Here is a 19,631-nt window from a genome sequence, read left to right as displayed (position 1 = left end):
ATCCTTCATGGAGTCCTGGTCCTTCCCAGCGACAGAACGAAGGACTCATGACCCACAAAGGACAGTTTTGTTATCCTGCTCTTGCCGCTGCTCATAGCAGAGACATCTATGGTTGTTTCTGCTGGGTGCTGATGAATCACAGTGTCACTTTCTGAATAATTGAGCTTTTTGTTGTTGTCTCTTCCTTTGTAGAGACTTAAAGCCTGAGAATATTCTCCTCGATGACCGTGGTGAGTGAGCTTTTCACATCTAAAGTGTAAGACTTTGTTAAGAGAGACTTGGTTATAGAAAGTTAATGTGGACTTAGCCTATTGTTGCAGAACAGATAAAACAACAAAAAGAGAAACTCTTTGGTATGTGTTCTTTTGAAAACATAATGGAGATAACATTGTCATTCCCCCTGTTTTTAGGCAAGAAGCAGAGTTGGTCATCAATTTCAATTAATTTAATTAACTGAAGTTAGTTAATTTCAGTTAAGAGTTTGAGAAACATATTAAAATAAACTCACAGTAAGAACATTTTTCTCTCTCCTGCTTCTTGCTGTTGGCCCACATCTTACTTTTTGTCTTAGAGGTGTATTTCTACCCAGGGGCCCCTTAGAATTGTCCTTAAAAAAAATATTATACTTATTTATTTGAGAGAGAGAGTGCAAGAGCATGAGCAAGGGGAGGAGCAGAGGGAGAGGGAGAAGTAGACTCCCCACTGAGCAGGATCCCAGGACCCTTGGATCATGACCTGAGCCAAAGGCAGATGCTTAACTGACTGAGACCCAGGCACCTCAAGAATTTTCCTTTTTAAAAAAATAACAGTTGTTGAATTATGTCATTCCTTTTCCATCAAGATGATTATATGATGTTCTTTTTTTCTATTAATATAGTTAATTTTCAAATATTATACTAACCTTTCATTTCTGAAATAAATCCAATGTGGGCATAATGAGCTGTTACTTACATAGATTGCTAGATTCTGTTTCCTGATATTTTGAAGATGAAGCTGGCCCTGTTTTTGAGGGCCCTGGGTCTCTCTGTCTTTGCAGTGCTGGGTGTGCCAGAGTTCTACTGCTGTCTGTGTCCCTGCAGAGGCTCCAGGGGCCCAAAAGTCTTGGCTCAGCTTCCAGCTGCTCCCACCTGGGACTCTTGCTGAGAGTCCCAGGTGGGAGCAGCTGGAGAGTGGCTGTATGTGTCCCCCTCTCCCAGTGAACAACCTCTGGTTTGACCAGGATTTGCAAATGCTTCTGAGGAACCACAAGTGCCCCTTGCAGCTCACCTCTGGTTGGTTCTCCATGCACAGTCTCAGTGCATTGGGTCTAGTCACTGCTGTGGCCCATTGATTCTCTTAAAGTATAACTTTTGTGATCTGTTAGGCTCTGCAGTTGTGGTCAGTAGTAGAATAGGCCACCATGACCTTTGTCACCCTGCCCCAAAGCAGGTGCCAAGTGTCCTTTCTGTGGTGCTGTTCCTTATTCTTTAGAGACTGTGATCTGGTTACATTCTTATTAAAAATGGAAAGGAATGACAAAACTTTGTTTTGCTTTTCTTGATTCAGGAGATTTCTAATATTTTCTTTTTGTTTTCCTACTCTTTTAATTTTTAAAGTCTAATTCTAGCTATACTTTATGACTTACAAATGCAATTGATTTTTGTTTTTTTAAAAGTATCATGTGATTAAAATTCCCAAGAAGTAATTTCCACCAGAAACCATAGAATATAAGATGAACTCTTTCATTTCCAATCTGGACAACTTTTTAGCATTTCTGTTTTTGTCTCTAAAGTAGAACTTCACATTTGTGGTGAAATTAGGTTAAAAAAATGGTAATCGATAGAACTACAGGCCAATATGTCTGATAAACATACATATAAAAATCTTCAACAAAATACTACCAAACTGAATTCAAGAATACATTTAATCATTTGATTAAATCATTCACCATGATCAGTGTGATTTATTACCAGGATGAAAGAGTGGTTGAATATTTGCAAATCAATGTGATATATCACATCAATAAGAGAAAGGAAAAAAACCACATGATCATTTCAATAGATGCAGAAAAAGCATTTGACAAAGTACAACTCCCATTCATGATAAAAACCCTTAACAAAGTAGGTTTTGAGAAAACATACCTCAACATAATAAAGGCTATATGTGAAAAACCCATGGCTAATCTTATCCTCAATGGAAAAAACTGAGAGCTTTTCCCCTAAGGTCAGGAATAAGACAAGGATGTCCACTCTCACCACTTTTATTCAACATAGTGCTGGAAATCCTAGCCACAGCAATCAGACCAGAAAAAGGAACAAAACGCATCCAAATTGGTAAGGAAGAAATAAAACTTTCACAATTTGCAGATGATATGATACTAAATATAGAAAACCCTAAGGACTCTACCAAAAAACTACTAGAACTGATAAATGAATTAAGTAAGGTTGCAGTATACAAAATCAATGTATAGAAATCCTTTGCACTTCTATACATCAATAATGAAGCAGTAGAAAGAGAAAATTAAGAAAACAATCCCATTTATAATTATACCAAAAATAATAAAATGCCTAGGAATAAATTCAACCAAAAAGGTGAAAGGACTGTATTCTGAAAATTTTAAAACATTGATGAAATAAATTGAAGACAATACAAACAGATGGAATGATATTCCATGCTCATGGACTGGAAGAATAGACTTTGTTAAAATATCTATATTACCACAAGCAATCTACAGATTTAATGCAATCCCTATCAAAATACCGATAGCACTTTTCATAGAACTAGAACAAATAATCCTAAAATTTATATGGAACCACAGAGACCTCAAATAGCCAAAGCAATCTTGAAAAAGAAAAACAAAACTGGAGGTATCACAATTCCAAATTTCAAGATAAAACACAAAGCTGTAGTAATCAAAACAGTGTGGTACTGGCACAAGAATGATAAGCAGATCAATAGAACAGAACAGAAAACCCAGAAATAAATCCACAGTTATGTGGTCAATTAATCTTTTTTTTTAATTTTTTAAAAAATTTATTTATTTATGATAATCACAGGGAGAGAGAGATTGAGAGAGAGAGAGAGAGAGGCAGAGACATAGGCATAGGGAGAAGCAGGCTCCATGCACCGGGAGCCCGACGTGGGACTCGATCCCAGGTCTCCAGAATCGCACCCTGGGCCAAAGGCAGGTGCTAAACTGCTGCACCACCCAGGGATCCAGGTCAATTAATCTTTAACAAAAGAGGCAATAATATGCAATGGGAAACAGACAGTCTCTTCAACAAATAGTCCTGGGAAAACTGGACCATTTTCTTATACCATACACAAAAATAAATTCAAAATGGATTAAGGATCTAAATATGAGACCTGAAAACACAAAACTCCTAGAAGAGAGCACAAGAAGTAGTTTCTTTGACATTGGCCATAGCAACTTTTTTCTAGATATGACTCCTGAGGCAAGGAAACAAAAACAAAAACAAAAATTAAGTATTGGGACTTGATTAAAATAAAAAGTTTCTGCACAACAAAGGAAAGAATCAACAAAACAAAAAGATAACCTACTGAATGGGAGAGGATATTTACAAATGACATATCCAATAGAGGATTAGTATCCAAAATATATAGAGAACTTCTAAAACTCAACACCCAATTAGAAATAGGCAGAAGATATGAACAGACTTTTCTCTGAAGAAGACAACCAGATGGCCAATAGACACATGAAAAGGAACTCAATATCCTTCATCACCAGGGAAATGCAAATTAAAACTGCAATGAGATACCACATCACACTTGTCAGAATGGCTAAAATAAAAAACACAAGAAACAACAAGTATTGGTGAGGATGTAGAGAAAAAGGAACCCTCATGGACTGTTGGTGGGAATGCAAACAGAAAGACCACTGTGGAAGACAGTATGAAGATTCCTCAAAAAGTTAAAAATAGAGCTACCATATGATCCAGCAATCACACTACTGGGTATTTACCTAAAGAATAGGAGAACACTAATTTAAAAAAATATATGCAATCCTATATTAATTGCAGCATTATTTACAATAGCGAAGGTATGGAAGCAGCCCAAAAGGTCCATCAATTAATGAATGGATAAAGAAGAGGTGGTGTATATATACAGTGGACTATTATTCAGCCATAAAAAGAATGAAATCTTGCCATTTGCAGCAATGGATGGATCTACAGAGTATAATGGTAAGAGAAATAAATTATTCAGGGGAAGTCAAACTGTATGATTTCACTCATACATGGAATTTAAGAAACAAAATAAATGAACAAAGGGAAAAAAAGAGAAACCAAAAGACAGACTCTTAACTGTAGAGAACACACTGATGGTCCCTGGAGGGGAGTGATGGGGGGATGGGTAAAACAGGTGAAGGAGATGAAGAGGACACTTACTGTGATGGGCACTGAGTAATATATGGAAGTGTTGAATCACTATATTGTACACCTAAAACTATTATAACACTATGTTAACTATACTGGAGTTAAAATTTAAATTTTAAAAAAGGTGATTATCATCTGTTCTAGGTTGTTAGGTACATTTACTGTTTGTCCATCCTAAATATGTCAGCAATCTTTTTTGAAAACTTCTAAATTAGGAGGGACTTGGTTTATGAAATTTAACTGGTAGTTGAGATAAAAAAGAAAACTATCATGTATTCCTACAAAACAGGATAAGCAGTGAATTTTTGTAAAGAATAGTAGCATTTTATTATTGACAATGATTTTAAAGGAAATCCTCTACATCATATTCTTCTATCTATAAAATATATATCAAAGGTAATATTTTATTTTATTTTTTAAAGGTAATATTTTAAATATTTTATTTTAAAAAATTATTTAATATTAAAAAAAATAAACCCAATGCTATTATTACATCCAAAAGTATTTAACAATTATTTAAGGTGCCTAAGTGGCTCAGTTGCTTAAGCATCAGACTCTTGATTTTGGCACAGATCATGATCTCAGGGTTGTGAGATCAAGCCCCACATCAGGCTCTGCACTGAGTGTGGAACCTCCTTGAGATTCTCTCTTCTCCCTCTACCCCTCCCATAGGCTTTACATCTTCTTTAATTATATGTTGAATTGTGTGTTAAATGTAGCATGAACACATCGCATTTGATTGATATCTTGTTGAGTTTGTTTAATCTCATAGGTTCCTCCTCCCTGTTACTCTGTGTCATTTGTTTGTGAAACCAGGCTTTATGGGCCAAATTGTGTCCCTCTAAAAGTCATGTCACAAAGCCCTAACCCCCAGTACCTCAGAATGTGACTGTATAGCTTTGGACCATGGGGGGATCAGGGACACCAACTCCCCACATGGTCAAAAATCCACATGTAACTTTTCTTTTTTTGAGTGAGAGAGTGTAAGCTGGAGAAGGGGGAGGGGCATAGGAAGAGGGAGAGAGAATCTTAAGCAGACTCTGCATTGAGTGTAGAATCCAAGGTGGGGCTCGAGCTCACAACTGCGATATCTTGACCTTAATGGAAATAAAGAACTGGATGTTTAATTGCCTGAGTAACCCAGATGCCCCCACATATAACTTTTCAAGTCCCTCAAAACTTAACTACTAATAGCCTACTTTTGACAAGAAGCCTTAGTTATGACATAAACAGTCAATTAACACATATTCTATGTATTATACTGTATTCTTACAATAACATAGGCTAGAAAAAAGATGTTAAGAAAATCATAAGAAAGAGAAAATACATTTACAATGCTGTCCTGGGCTAAAAAAAAAACAAAAACGCCTGTGTAAGTGCACCCATGTAGTTCAAGCCCGTGTTGTTCAAGGGTCAACTGTGTTTGGAATGAAGGCTTTTAAAAGTGTGATTCCAGCTGAATGAGGCCACTATGAAGAGTCCTGAATGCATATGACTGGTGTTCTTGTAAGGGGAGGAGATTAGGGCGCAGAGATGGACAGAGGGGAGAGGGAAGAGGCTATGAATACACAGGGTGAGGTCAATAATCTACACACTTTTTGGCCCTTGATCTTGGACTTCCAGTCTCTAGGGAAATAAATATCTGCCCTTTTCAGTCCTAAGCTGTAGCACTTTGGTTATGGCAGTCTTGGCAGGCTAGAACACAGACATTTGTCCTATAGAATTTCCCAGGTTCTGAATTTGGCTGGATTTAACGCGTTCACTATGTCCCCTATTCTTCCTGTAAGCCAGTAGTTAGATCTAGAGGCTGAAATAGGTCCAGATTTGATTTTTGGTGAGTATACTTTGTGTGTCCTTCCTGTTGTATGACGTCAGCAGGCATTTGAAAAGTGTGTCTCCTCTTATGGCGTTCAGAGTGATGAGTGGTTTCAAACCTCTGTCAGGCCCAATTTCTCCATTATCCATTTCCCACCAGCTTTTCATGAATGATCAATATCAAGATACAGCATTTCCCTGGAGCTGTAAGGTGATGGCATTCTAATTCCATCATTCCTAGTGCACTTATTTGTTGAGATCCATCTGTAAAAAAGAACTTTGTTTACCTGTTTGTTCAGGAAAAGCAGGTGAAATACATGAATGCCTCCCTTCATTTCTACTTTTCAGGAGATTGTGTTAGTTCTCTATTCTCCAAGATGATCAAGGTGGTTCCTGTTTTATTCTATTTTGGTGTCATTAATGAACGTGCAGATCTTAACCCTCTGATAGGGTTTAATCTATTGGAGTCATTATTCTTTTTTGATGTTTTTTGGCCCATATTCTTTTTTGATGTTTTTTGGCCCATCTTTGGCCAGTGAATATCCAGGGCCTCTAATGAGTTCCTGGTTTTCTGCTCTTCTTTCTTGTTGAAGATGTTCCAGAGTGACCTTGCACATGCTTACTGAGCCCTGACGTCAACTGTGTCTCCAAGGGGCCTGGTCCTCTGTGTGGAGAGCACAATGTGAGTGCCAGGTGCCCTTGCTGCCATGCTGGTCATTCTTCCCAGGCCTTTTCAGAGAGAGAAAACATTGTTCTTATTTTATTTTTTTAAATTTTAAAAAATATTTTATTTATTTATTCATGAGACACACAGAGAGAGGCAGAGACATAGGCAGAGGGAGAACCAGGCTCCCTGCAGGGAACCTGATGCAGGACCCGATCCGAGGACCCCGGGATCACAACCTGGGCTAAAGGCAGATGCTCAACCACTGAGCCACTCAGGCGTCCCATTCTTGTTGTTTTAAAAGAAAATATTCATCAGGGATTCATAATGATATTTCTTTTTTTTTTTAATTTTTATTTATTTATGATAGTCACAGAGAGAGAGAGGGGGGGGGGGCAGAGACATAGGCAGAGGGAGAGGGAGAAAGCAGGCTCCATGCACCGGGAGCCCGATGTGGGATTCGATCCCGGGTCTCCAGGATCACGCCCTGGGCCAAAGGCAGGCGCCAAACCTCTGCGCCACCCAGGGATCCCCCATAATGATATTTCTATTCTCGTTTAACTTCTTCATTTCACATTTGTGTTTTTTCTCCTTACGTGGAAAATACTAGTTCCTGATGACATTAGTATGATTACAATATTTTTCTCTGCTTTTTAAATATATAACATAGACCATTCTATGATACTAAATGAACATCTTCCTTACTCTTCCATCCAGCTGCCTGTGGACAGACCAGCTTGATCTGCCCAGTCTGCACTGGTGGATAGCAGGCTGTTCCCAACCCTCTGTTCTTTTCAGTTAATGCTGCAACATACAGCCCTGTACACATGTTATTTCCTGCTTTTTCCCATGTGTCCTTGGGTAGATCCCTGGTGAGGGGTGTGAGGCTGAAGGATGGGAAACATTGCCCAGTACTGAGTGATGGAGCTGTACTGGTCTGTATGCACACGGGCAGGGTATGTGTGCACCTGCTTCCCTGTGGCCCCACCAACAAACTGGCTTCTCAAACTGAGTCTTTGTCAATTTGTCAGTAGTTTTACTTTTCATTTCTCAGTTAAAAAAATCACTTTTTAAAAGAATAATAAGAAAGGATACTTAAATTTTCATAACATGCTGGTACTTTACTTAAACAAAATACATAAAAGCTACTTTATTGAGGAAAGGTTCCTATACAAAAGCAGGAACCTGAGACACACTGGTAAATGGCAGGGCTGGGACTCAAACCCAAGCCGTATGGCTCCAGAATCCACTCCAAGGGCTCCAGCACCCTGCCTCCCCTGGTGAGGGCCCACCACAAGGGAGTAATGTGAGTCAGTGTGGCGTGTTAAGGGAAAGGTCCATTTTCCTGTCTAAGGCATAGTGTAGAATGTGCTAAAGCAGCTTCAGTGCCTCAAATGGTATGTTGCAGATTTTCAGTGTTGAGCACATATTTACTGGTTGGTTCATTCATTTCTTCAATATTTATTGAGCACCTATAATATGCAGGTATTGTATCAGGAGCTGGAGACACATGGCCAATAAGGTGAGCAGGTATCTGCCTCCAGGACTGGTTTATCTCTCTAGACTCTCGAAAGAAAAATTTCCATAGTTTGTTATTTTCATACTGAATTTAATAACTATTTAAATCTTTCTATATAAAGACATTAACACATAACAGTCTTTTAAGTGAATTTTCTTCATCTTATTTATTATTTTGCTGTTACAATTTGTTTTTTAGAGAAAAACTTATTATTTGCCTGTTGTTGTTCCTGTATATAAGCCTATTGGTGTTCTGACAGAAAGTGTTTATTTTCTATTATGTAGTTCATGTACTATTCATTATCGTTTTATTTACGGATCTGGTAGTTATAGGAAATTAAATAATAAACACCATGCTTCTATCTTATCAAGTAATTGTCTGTGGTTAAAGGACTTCCTGATTAGTAGCTATAAATCTAACTTCCCATTGTATTTGTAGAACTGAATGCTCTGTGTAGTATTCACTAAAAGTGGATAAGTTGAATGTAATTTTATAATTTTCCCCACCAATTTATTGTCATGAATGTGTCAGCATGCCCCCTGTGGTTTGTGTAATGTGCTTGAACACACACAGGGCACATCCGGATCTCAGACCTCGGTTTAGCCATGGAGATTCCAGAAGGGGAGACCATCCGAGGAAGAGTGGGTACAGTCGGCTACATGGGTATGTGATAGGCTACCTCCACATCCTTGTGCTCTCTCTGGATGCCTGCATCTTCAGAACACAGAAAAGTTCTAAACCACTTGGAGGGAGCACAGGCAGTGTTTGAAGTCTGTCCTCAGCCAGTGTTGGGACTGCAGAGGAGTCCTCCCATCTGCCCTCCTGCCGGCAGAGGTCATATAGCTGAGTGAGGGCAGAGCCAGGACAGGACCTGTGGCCCCTCACTCTGCTACTGCCACCACCCTGGGCACACTGGCCCTTCTGGCCCCTGGTGAAGCCATTGTTCCCTGGTTATTGCAAAGCCTCCATGACTGGGAGGCCTTGGCCTGGGGTCAGATCCCAGCCTGACGATGCCAGACTGACCCAGAAGTGGCCTCTGACATAAGGGACCCCAAGGGCCTCTGCAGAGTCCTTTAGTAACACCCAACATGCCACCATGTCTGGTGTTACCTGCTGTGGGGGTCAATGCCCTTTGGGTGCTGTTGGGCATGGCTCTGTGTGTCTGAGGGAGCTCCCTCATTGGGAGGCAGGGTCTTCCCTGGAGCCCTGGTTCCCCATGTTTATTACCCTGTGGCTGTTCATTTCATGCCCTGGGGATAGTACAGACTATTTCCAGAAACCTACTTGTTGAAATATAAGTCATATACCATGAAATCCACCACTCTGAAGAGTACATGTGATTGGATTTTAGCACACACACAGACCTGTGCACCTACCCCTACCAGGATGAGAACCCAGGCCCATCAGCATCCCCTCTCGCCCTGGCCCTGTGGCCATTCACCCACTTCTTGTCTCCATGGACCTGTCTAGTTAGCCTGCTTTATTTAAATAAAATTGGGCCTTCTGTGTCTGTCTTCTTTCCCTAACACGTTTCCAGGGTTCATGTTGTAACAAATGTTAAATTTATAATGTGTTATTTGGAATTAATTACAAGAAAATTTAAAGCCAAAATTTAATTTAAATTTCCTGTATTTGTTATGTAGCTCCTGAAGTTATCAATAATGAAAACTATACATTTAGTCCTGATTGGTGGGGACTTGGCTGTCTGATATATGAAATGATTCAGGGACATTCTCCATTCAGAAAGTTCAAAGAGAAAGTCAAGCGAGAGGAGGTGGAACGAAGAGTGAAGAAAGACACTGAGGAGTATTCGAAGAAGTTTTCTGAGGACTCCAAGTCCATCTGCAAGATGGTGGGTTGGGCTCTGGAGAGGGTGGGAGGGAACCCCTCTCAGGCTGGGGTGGTTCCCACTGGGCTGGCACATGGGGAGCTGCTGCCACTGCTGCATCAGCCACTCATGGGAATTGCCACCCTGGTGACCTGGCCTGGGAGAACACGTGATTGGGTTTCCAGCTGACAGGAGCAAAGCAGAGCAGTTTGTGGTTTGATTTTTCAAAAGGAGCCCCTGAGAGGGGAGACTGATGCCAAGGTCGCCCGCTTCCTGTGAAACTAAAGATCAAACAGAATCTTGTTTCTCAGGAGCAGTGAGGTTTTTCTGTCTGCCGGTGTTTCTTTCCTATTTAACTAGCTGTTGGGGATCATGGGCAAGATCGACACTCCCAACCTGATGGGCTGCGTGGGCCTGCTGCTTTCCTGGGTCTGCATGTCACTGCGGGTAGGAGATAGGGACAGAGATGGAGGTGGGGTGAAAGATGAGTGGTGGAATCCAGGTGGAGTATAGGAGGATGTAGGCGTGCGGACTCAGGGCAAGGGGCAATCAGTGTAGTGGAGGCAAAGTGTGAGCACTGCCTGTTGGGGTTGTGGCTCTTCCTCCCCAGAGTCAGGAAGCCTGGGGCACAGGGAGAGGAAAGCAGGGCTGGCTGGGAAAGGGCCATGGGTCAGTGAGGGGGTCACGGGGAGGTGGGCCGTGGGTCCCCAAGTGGGTGCCTGCTGGAACCAGCAACTTCTGTAACTGACTGAGTATGTCAGTAACTTAGGTGAGTTGTGGGTGACTGGAAATACCGATTTTGTTTTCCCTTCCCTGTTGTTGTCATGTGTGGAGTGATGAGTGTTAGTGGCCTGTCACAAGCAGGGGAAGCAGCCTGGCCTTCCTTCCCGCCAGCTTGTTCTGCTTGGAGTGGGCAGTTAGTCAGCTCCTCTGTGTTTATCAGCATTCTGGCCAAGCTGCTATTTGACCTGGTGCTTGAAAGGCCATAGGGGTGTAAAAATGTAAGTTGGAAGTAGAGCCTGCCCCCTAAGGAGCTCACAGTTTAATGGTAGGCCTAGAACAAACACAAAAAATAACTATAGTGAAAAAGCGGAATTTGATGGGTGGCATGAACAAGAGAGAAACAAGGCCTCAAGAGTGTTCAGGATGGAGAAATGCTGTGTGCTGCTGTGGTCCTGGAGAAGGAAGGCAGCGCCTGAATGAGAACCAGGGTTGGGACTTCGAGCTCTGGCTTGGAGATCGTCTAGGCTCCCTGCACTGGGCTTACCTGTCCAGTCTCTGGTTTCTCATGTCTGACCTGTGGATGGTGATAAATTCTCCCTCATAGGCTTGCCAGAAGAGGCAGTACACAAGCGTGTGTGACGTGCCTACTGATGCACAAATCCTCAGTAGCTCCTGTGAGCAGAGACAGCTGCTTCTTGGAGCCAGGGTTCAATCCCAGCAAACAGGGATTACAGAAGAGAGCATCTCAGGAAGCAGCAGGGTGGGGGTTTGGAGAGGACAGCACCCATGGGGACAGGGATGGTGGGCGGGGCCCCAGTGCTGAGTGCACTTGCAGGGGGGCTGCAGGCTCTTCACCCTCTACCTGCCTCCAGCATACTGCACCCATGCCCAGTGAGTGAGCCAGATATGATGTGAGGTCAGAGTATTGCACTTGTGTTCGATGGAGCAGAAGGAAGGGCTAAGGAAGTGCCAGCGTTTTACACTGACCTAAACAGGTGGCCAGAGTAGCGCCTGACATGTGGACACCTGTCTGGTTTTGAAAGCTCTCATATATTACCTCATCTGATCCTGAGAGTGGACTTCTAAGGTGTTTTCTTAGCCTCACAGTTGAAAAATTAAGAGTTTGATTTTTAAAATAAGTTTTATTTATTTATTTTAGAGAGAGAGAGAGAGCATGAACAGGTGGAAGGGCAGAGGGAGAGGGAGAGAGAGAATCCCAAGCAGACTCCCCGCTGAGCCCAGAGCCTGACGTGGGGCTCGATCCCACAACCCTGAGATCATGACCTGAGCCAAAATTAAGAGTTGGCAGCTTAACCCACAGAACCACCCAGGTGCCCCTAAAAATTTTATTTGACATCCCATAGTGGGATGACAGTGGAGAACTTGAACCCAGGCTTTCTGACCACAAGTCCAAGGCCATCTGATGGGTATGTGTCGACAGCAGACTCGATGGAGTCGTGGAACCCTGGAGACATAGGGATTATATTTGACATCACACTGAATTTTCAGATCTGCTTTTAATTAACAAAGCATTGCCAAGAATAACTGCACTGAGCAAATCTTGTTGAGCCCTTGCCCTGGCTATGTGCTGAGGCTATCGCAGTGAGCAGGAGTTCCTGTGGCCCTGCCTCTGGGGGCTTGTGTCCAACAGGAGAGACTGGTATTGATGTCATGCCAGGAGTGACAGGTGTCCGAAGGAAGCATGCTCCAAGGCAGGGAGCTGGAAACCTAGTCAGCCAGGCAAAGGGGCTTCTAGACAGAGGGCATGGCATGTGTGCAGGCCATAGGCAAACACAGGTCAATGTGTGCTACATCCAGAGTTCATGCAGCCAGGGCTACAGGGTGTGCAGGCCAGTGCACATCAGCCCAACGCAAAGTGTCCTTGGCTCTTTGCCTGGGACTTTGGTTTCTCTTCAGAAAAGCGGCGGGTGCTGGTGGTGAGGCTAGGCCAGGGTTGGCAAACTTTTCTGTGGGGGGCCAGATAGTAAGTAGTTCTTAGGCTTTGTGGGTCCCTCACATGGCTGGTCAGCTCCACCACCGTACTGCAAGAGCAGCACCAGACACAGCCGAAGTCATGGGCTGGGCTGCGTTGTGGTGAAACCTTGTGTATGGGGTTGGGTATTTCCCCAGCAGGCGCCAGCCATACTATAGAGCCAGACCTGTTTTGTGTGGCTTTGAGCCCAGCTAAACTTTTCTGACTGATGATAATTGTGGGTGAAGGCCTCTTTGGTGAAAATAATGAATATTTGAGTAAGGAAAACTTTTGAAAGAGATGCTGTCTACTCATTTTAAGAATATACAACTTCTAGAACTCAGTTTGCCAAATTTTTGCCTCATCTGAGCTCCTTAGTGATCTATTTAATGAACAGATTAAGATAGTTTCTAATTATAAACATGACTGTGCATTAAAATGGTATCTGTGAAGTTTTTGACAGTTCCTATTTCTTTTTAAAAAGTCTCCTAATTTTTACATGGTTATGGTTTTTTCCTGAAGGATTTACTTAGCCGACTATTTATTGGTAGCTCAAAGGCTGTTATTAGTTTCTACTCCTTTTGAAAGCATCCTGTGTTCTAAATTTGTGAAATCTGAATTAAGGAGGTTTGGTTGAAAAGTTGAAATTGCAGCAACTTTGTTTATGTGGATGTGCTCTTTGCCACCCCTAATTCTTTGCTTGTTATTATGGAGACTTCCAAGTTCTCTCTTCTTTTGACTCCGTTTCTGCCCCTTGGACAGTTACTCACCAAGAATCCCAAACATCGACTAGGCTGCAAGGCTGGAGCAGTGGAGGTAAAAGGACACCCCGTATTCAAGGACATTAACTTCAAGAGACTGGAAGCGAATATGTTAGATCCTCCATTCTGCCCTGATGTGAGTATGTTGCCTAGAGAGGAGCAGAGCGTCCCAAGACAAGGGGTCCAGGAACACAGTGACTTCCCAGCAGATACAGGATCAGTGGTACAGCCCCACTGTGCTTCTGCATGGGGTACCCCACTCACCCATCTTGGTTGCCTCCAGCCCCTGGCCACTCACCAAGCTGTCCTCACAGGTCCCCACAGGCCTTCCCAGCAGCTGACCCTGGCTCTGCACCGCTCAGAACTTCAGCACCACCCAAGACCTCCCTGTGGCTGTGTCCCCATCCTCGTGTTTGTGCCAGCATGCCCGCCTTTTAGTCTGGGAAGCCCTTGCTCTCCCTGTGTCTCCAAGGTCCTGGCTCCACTCCTGGAGCCCTGGAGGTTGGCCGAGCCTCCTTATGAGCTTCCTTTGTAGGCCGCTTCAGGGGGTGTGCCCCAGGGCTCTGCACAGGGTCTGGCTCATGTCCGAGTCAGTGCTTGGTGGGAACACCTATAGGCACTGCACTCCTGTTGAGGAAAGCAGGAATGGACGGAGAACAGTCTGGACTGTCTCCTTGACAGTCTGCTACTGGCACGTCAAAGAGATGTGAAGATAAGATAATTCTGCAGGATATGGTGGAAGGGAGGCATACAATTAATGTGTTTTTAGTTGTACCGTCGAGACTTATTATGTTTTCATATCCCCGTATGTGGTAGTAGCACCTCCTTCCTGTGAACAAGTTCACACATTACATGCTAGATGCAGGTGGCAGTATTAAGGCCATAGGGAGATCAAGAAAGCAGTCTTGCCACTATGGACCTCGCTCCAGCCTGCAGATGCAGGCAGCGAAACAAGTGACAAACTGAGCCAACCATTGGACTATGGTTGTGGACCACAGGGACTCGAGATTGCCCATCGGGTCTGCATGGAGCAGGAAGGCAGTCTTCCCCAGGGAGCAGTGTCACACCCCTTGCTGTGCTCAAGAGACTTGGGCCAGGGCCTGCCAGGTGCAGGCTCTGGGCTGACATTTGGGGTATTCTACTGGATGTAACCAGAGGAGCTGTGAGGGCCAGCTGATGGGAGGCCCTGGGCTAACAGGTCAGGCAGTTCTGTCCAAGGAGGGGGTAAGGGTGGGGGTGGGGGTAGCCCTTCAGCCTGGGCTCAGTCCTGACCTTCTTCTGGGCCACCCTCTGACTGTGGCCTACTTACTTCCACATCCCTGCTGTGTGGGGACTGAATGGGTAACGGCTGCTCTGAGGTGTGTTGCCCAGCGGCCTACGGAATGTCTCTGCTTTGATCGTATGGCATGCAGGGAGGAAATTACTCAGAAGTGCCAGGCACCTCTTGCATGACCATGATTTGGCCAATAGCTGTTCTAATTTCCAGGAGTGCAGGGGCTGCTTTGGAGGAGGGCAAGGCCCAGGATGGCCACGCCCTGCTGGCTTGCATCCCATGGCCACAGTGCCAGGGTGGGGAGCGCTGTAGGCCGGGGCTCTTGTCCCAGAGGAGGAGCAACTGGAAGCCACTAGATGAGCTCTGACAGGAAGTTGAGAAGCAGGACCTGCAGTTGTTCGCTTAGACTTCATGTGATGCTTCACATGAAGGAAGCCAAGGGTTGGAGGCAGAGGCGGGACTCCATGTTGCATGGCCCCTCTTCATCCCTGCCTCTGCCCATCACCCATCTTCCACTGCAGGAAAGGCAAGGATGGGAGCCTCGGGAGGTTTGCAGACCAGACGGTGGCCAGAGGGCCTGTGACTGATGGGAGCTCCCTAGAGGGAGGGAAGGGCTTTAGATACTGCAGATGTGCATTGATTTCACACACACTGTGTTCTTAATAATTAAGGAGACTAAGAACCATTCCAGGGCTCTCAGAGGCTCACATCTCTTTGTTCTCGGTGCACAGCCACAAGCCATTTACTGTAAGGACATACTGGATATAGAGCAGTTCTCTACCGTGAAAGGAGTCTACCTGGACACCAATGATGACACGTTCTATGGTCAATTTGCTACAGGGTGTGTCTCCATCCCCTGGCAGAATGAGGTACTGACGGTTTATACTGGGTATGATGCCAGGAGAAAAAAAATCTGTGTGTGTGTGTGTGTGTGTGTGTGTGTGTGTGTGTGTGTGTGTTTGGAGGTAAGATGATGCAAGGCAGCTGCCCTGGTCCATGCACAGGAGGGGGACAATTGGCCATCCTGGTCCCACTTCCAAAGTGGGCCTCGCTAGCATCTGGTCCTTACCTGCTCTGGGGGTCCTCTCAGAGGGAGGAGGGGGAGGCTGTCTTCCCTATCCTGAGCGGAGGTCAGCAAGCAGGAAAGAGGATGGGAATTGGAGAGGTCCATGTGCTGAGCTGGTTACAGGGTGGGAAATGGCTGACTGACCTCACGGGGTCTCCTCTTCTCTGTCCTACTCTTGTATGGACACAGATGATTGAATCAGGTTGTTTTAATGACATCAACAAAGATGAGTTTGATGAAAACACGGTGTTGAATCAAGAAGAGAAAATGCATTACCAGGTTCCCAAAAAGAAGAGAGGCTTCTTCTACAGACTCCTCAGGAGAGGGGTAAGAGTAACAAACATTTTATTACTTTGAGGTTTTTTTTTAATGGGATGTGTTAAAAGAGAAGAAATATTTCACCAAGGTAAAAAACTTTGTTTTGTCAGCTTTCTTATTAAGTCATTTCACATAATTTAAGAGCTCTAGCCATATGGTGCAATTTGAGCCCCTCCAGAAAAATCTTCACTGTGTCGTTTGCTGTTGGTATGAAGATTGTTTTGATTCACCGACACTCAGATTCCTCCCTCAGTGAGGAGGCACATATGTGTGCTCAGAAATGAGTGTGGTGTAGAATGGTCGTGGAACAGCTCATGTAGCTCTCCATCTTCCCGCTGACTTTGTTGCTGCTACCTTGCTGGCTGGCCTGCTCTCATACAGAACGTGGAAGAGTGATGCTGAGAGACATCCTAGGGTAGTACTATATTTAAAAGTTTTTCTCCTAGTGAGGTTTTTCTCCTTGGACGAGTGGATCGCCCTGCTTTGTACCCTGTCTGTTCAGAGGTTGTCCACTAACATTTGAATCCATCTTTGTTCAGTATGAAAAACAAGCTTTTGGTGGGAAAGGTCATCAGAGTGCATCCACTGTGACCACATTTTCTCAGAGAACAGGGGCCAAGTGTGAATTAGGGTAGGTGTTCTACTGAGCAGCTGGTCTATCCATGCACAGGAAGTCCTTCCTGGACACGCTCCACACTGAGGCCTACCTGGTGCAAGGGGAGCTGGTCAGGGACACCTGCTGTGGAATGTCACGGTGCAGGATGGGCCGCTCCATGCCACAGTGGTGCTGATGGGAAGAGCCTGGGTCTCGTTCCCTCTCAGCACTCAGCCTGGGTCATGTAATTGGATTGAGTGTACAAAAAAGTGAACCTGAGATGCTGGGTGTGTGTGTGTGTCTGTATGTGTGTGTGTGTGTATGAACTGAGCATCCTCTGTACCATGAAGAGCATAAGAGGACATGTGGAACTCAGGCTAACGTCAGTGCCCCCACCCTGTGCTTGTAAACCCTCGTATCTAGCACAAGAGCGTGGAGCCGGCTTGCATTAGGTAAGTGACTGACCCGCCGCTCTGCCGTGTTGCAGGGCTGCATTAGCAGTGGCCCCAGCGAAAAGGAAGAGCTGCCCCCAAGGCTGTAACTACTCACTGCAGAGCCAGACCCCATCGCCAAGGAGCACATGCTCAGCGATCCATCTTATCTGTGAATGGCAATAAACATGTGACACAGCTTAACACAAGCCTTATGAGTCTGCAGATTTCTCTAAACTCATACCTGAATCGTGTTTTCACCAAGGCTGGACTGAAGAAGAAGACACTTGAGGACCACCCTAATGCCCAGAATCCCCAGGTGTGGACATCTTGTGGCTGGGACCCAAGTGCCACGTGTGCCCTTGAGGAGGGGGGAAGAGTGGGCTTGAGTGTCAGCCCAACAGTGTCTGGAGCCAAGGATCCTGTTCCTCACCCCAGAGTGTCCTCGGGTGCTCATGGAGGTGGGAGGGAGGCAGGTGGGTCCCCACTCTCCGCATGGCCCCTGTGTCAGAAGGTAATTGTGCCAAGTGTCATTGGCACTCACATTGACATCTGCTCACTCCCCAAGATTCTCCTGCCAGATGTGTGCATCTTCCTGTGTGCATGTCTTTGTGATATTCCTATGCATGTGCTGAAAGAAGGTGTGTCTGGTACTCCAGGGCCAGGGGTTGGCCTTCCATGGCTGCCCCCCCCCACCTGTGGTGGCTTGTGAGCCTCCAGGGCTATGTGGTGCCTTCTAGTAACTCTTTCCCTCGGGCATGACTTCCCGAAGAGGAAGGTGAAGCCCCTCAGCCGTGGTGGGAACGTGGGCTCTGTTGCTTGGGGAGAGGGTGCTCGCACCCACGGGCATGGGAGGACCATAGGGGGCTGCAGACTTCTGTGGAGAGGTGGCCATGTCACTGGCCAACTGGTGGCCCCGAGATGCAGAACTGGGGCTTTCTCCTGTGTCCACATGCACAAGGCTTTCAGCAGGAGCTGGGTGAGAAGCCAGGGGCCAGACCTTGGTGACTTTAACCAAACAGCAAGAACTTGATCTGGATGTCATGATATGGCCAAAGGAAAGTGAGCCAGGGTCACCCATGTGCCTGGATTCAGTGTTGCTGTCACACCGTCACGTGTCCCTGGGCAGACACCTGCACCCAAGAGTGCTTTCAGGAGTGCCGTTGACATGGTAGCATTTCTAAAGTTGGGTCTCCACCCATGTTCACGGCAGCCTGGCACACACTGGCGTGCTTCAGAGGAGGCACCTCCAGCCATGTCCTGTGAGACCAGCAGAAGTCGATCAGAGTGTGCTCTGTACCTGGGTGAGGGTACAGCATTTGGTAGGTGCTACCCATTCAGTAAATAGGTTAGTAATTGTGGAAAAGTAATGCATGCTTATGGTAAACACTGCAGGAAGTTTCAAAGAAAATCCAAATCACCTTTATTCCTGCCACCTGTTTATATTCCAAGGCCTTGAAGACCCTCGGTTATCAATGTGGACACAGGGGCGGTGGTGTGCTGTGCACCTCATTCCTGCTGGATCTCCATGGGGTGAAGGGTGCTGGCCTGCAGAGCTCTGGCCGGGAGGGACGTCCAGGAGTCAGTCCTCTGTCCTGCTTCAGCTTGTCTGAGCTGAGCCGTCCTGGGCCTGAGGGAAGCATCCTGACTGATACAGTGAATCTGGGAAAGGATTTTACAAGCTGGGACTTTGATGTATTGCTATGCCATTGCCCCCCGCTCTGGTTATAAGCAAGCACATATTTATTGAGGAGAGTTTTGAAATTAGAATACACAATGAAAAACTCATCTTTAATATCACCCACTGTCCAAAGATAATTCCTATCAGCATTTTATTCTATATTACTATCATCTGTAGTTACTTATCTCTTGCCATGTCATTTATTTATTTATTTATTTATTTATTTATTTATTTATTTATCTTTTTGCCATGTCATTTAAATATATCTGGCTCCTTAATCTTTTGGGGCATATTTAGGGCCATTGTTTATCAAACCATCCAAACAATTGTTGCTTCTAGCTTTCTTGTTATTATAAATACCCATGGGTTGGGCATCCCTGTACCTACATCTTTGGGCACATATGTGATAATGTTTGTTTATTTTTTTTAGGGTTCGTGATAATGTTTTTAAGGTAGCAGTGAATCCCTTGATTAAAGTGTATGAACAGTTTGTGTGAACCTTACAAGAAAGAGCTGAAGGGATTAAAAGCGGCTCTGTCTGGCAAGCTTTCCCCCTGGTATGGGCAGCAGTGGGGCAGAGGAATGCTGTTTTCTTTACAAGCACTGTGTCTG

At 44.8% G+C, this 19,631-nt stretch overlaps 1 protein-coding gene across 2 annotated transcripts in view; it reads left to right on the top strand.

Moving 5' to 3' along the window:
• GRK4 (G protein-coupled receptor kinase 4) overlaps positions 1–19,329 on the top strand; it is a 105,565-nt gene extending 86,236 nt beyond the window's left edge. For both annotated transcript variants that reach the window (XM_072737679.1, XM_072737680.1), the window contains 7 exons: positions 193–230; positions 8,945–9,034; positions 10,015–10,223; positions 13,657–13,791; positions 15,660–15,797; positions 16,184–16,321; positions 18,791–19,329. In XM_072737679.1, the coding sequence (XP_072593780.1) occupies positions 193–230; positions 8,945–9,034; positions 10,015–10,223; positions 13,657–13,791; positions 15,660–15,797; positions 16,184–16,321; positions 18,791–19,069 (1,027 nt within the window). In that variant the 3' untranslated portion in view covers positions 19,070–19,329. The remainder of the gene's footprint in view (positions 1–192; positions 231–8,944; positions 9,035–10,014; positions 10,224–13,656; positions 13,792–15,659; positions 15,798–16,183; positions 16,322–18,790) is intronic.
• The last annotated feature ends 302 nt before the right edge of the window (positions 19,330–19,631 follow it).

Source organism: Vulpes vulpes, chromosome 14, assembly GCF_048418805.1.
Source record: "Vulpes vulpes isolate BD-2025 chromosome 14, VulVul3, whole genome shotgun sequence".
Classification (NCBI taxonomy): Eukaryota; Metazoa; Chordata; class Mammalia; order Carnivora; family Canidae; genus Vulpes; species Vulpes vulpes.
This window is presented reverse-complemented; position numbering and strand designations above follow the sequence as displayed.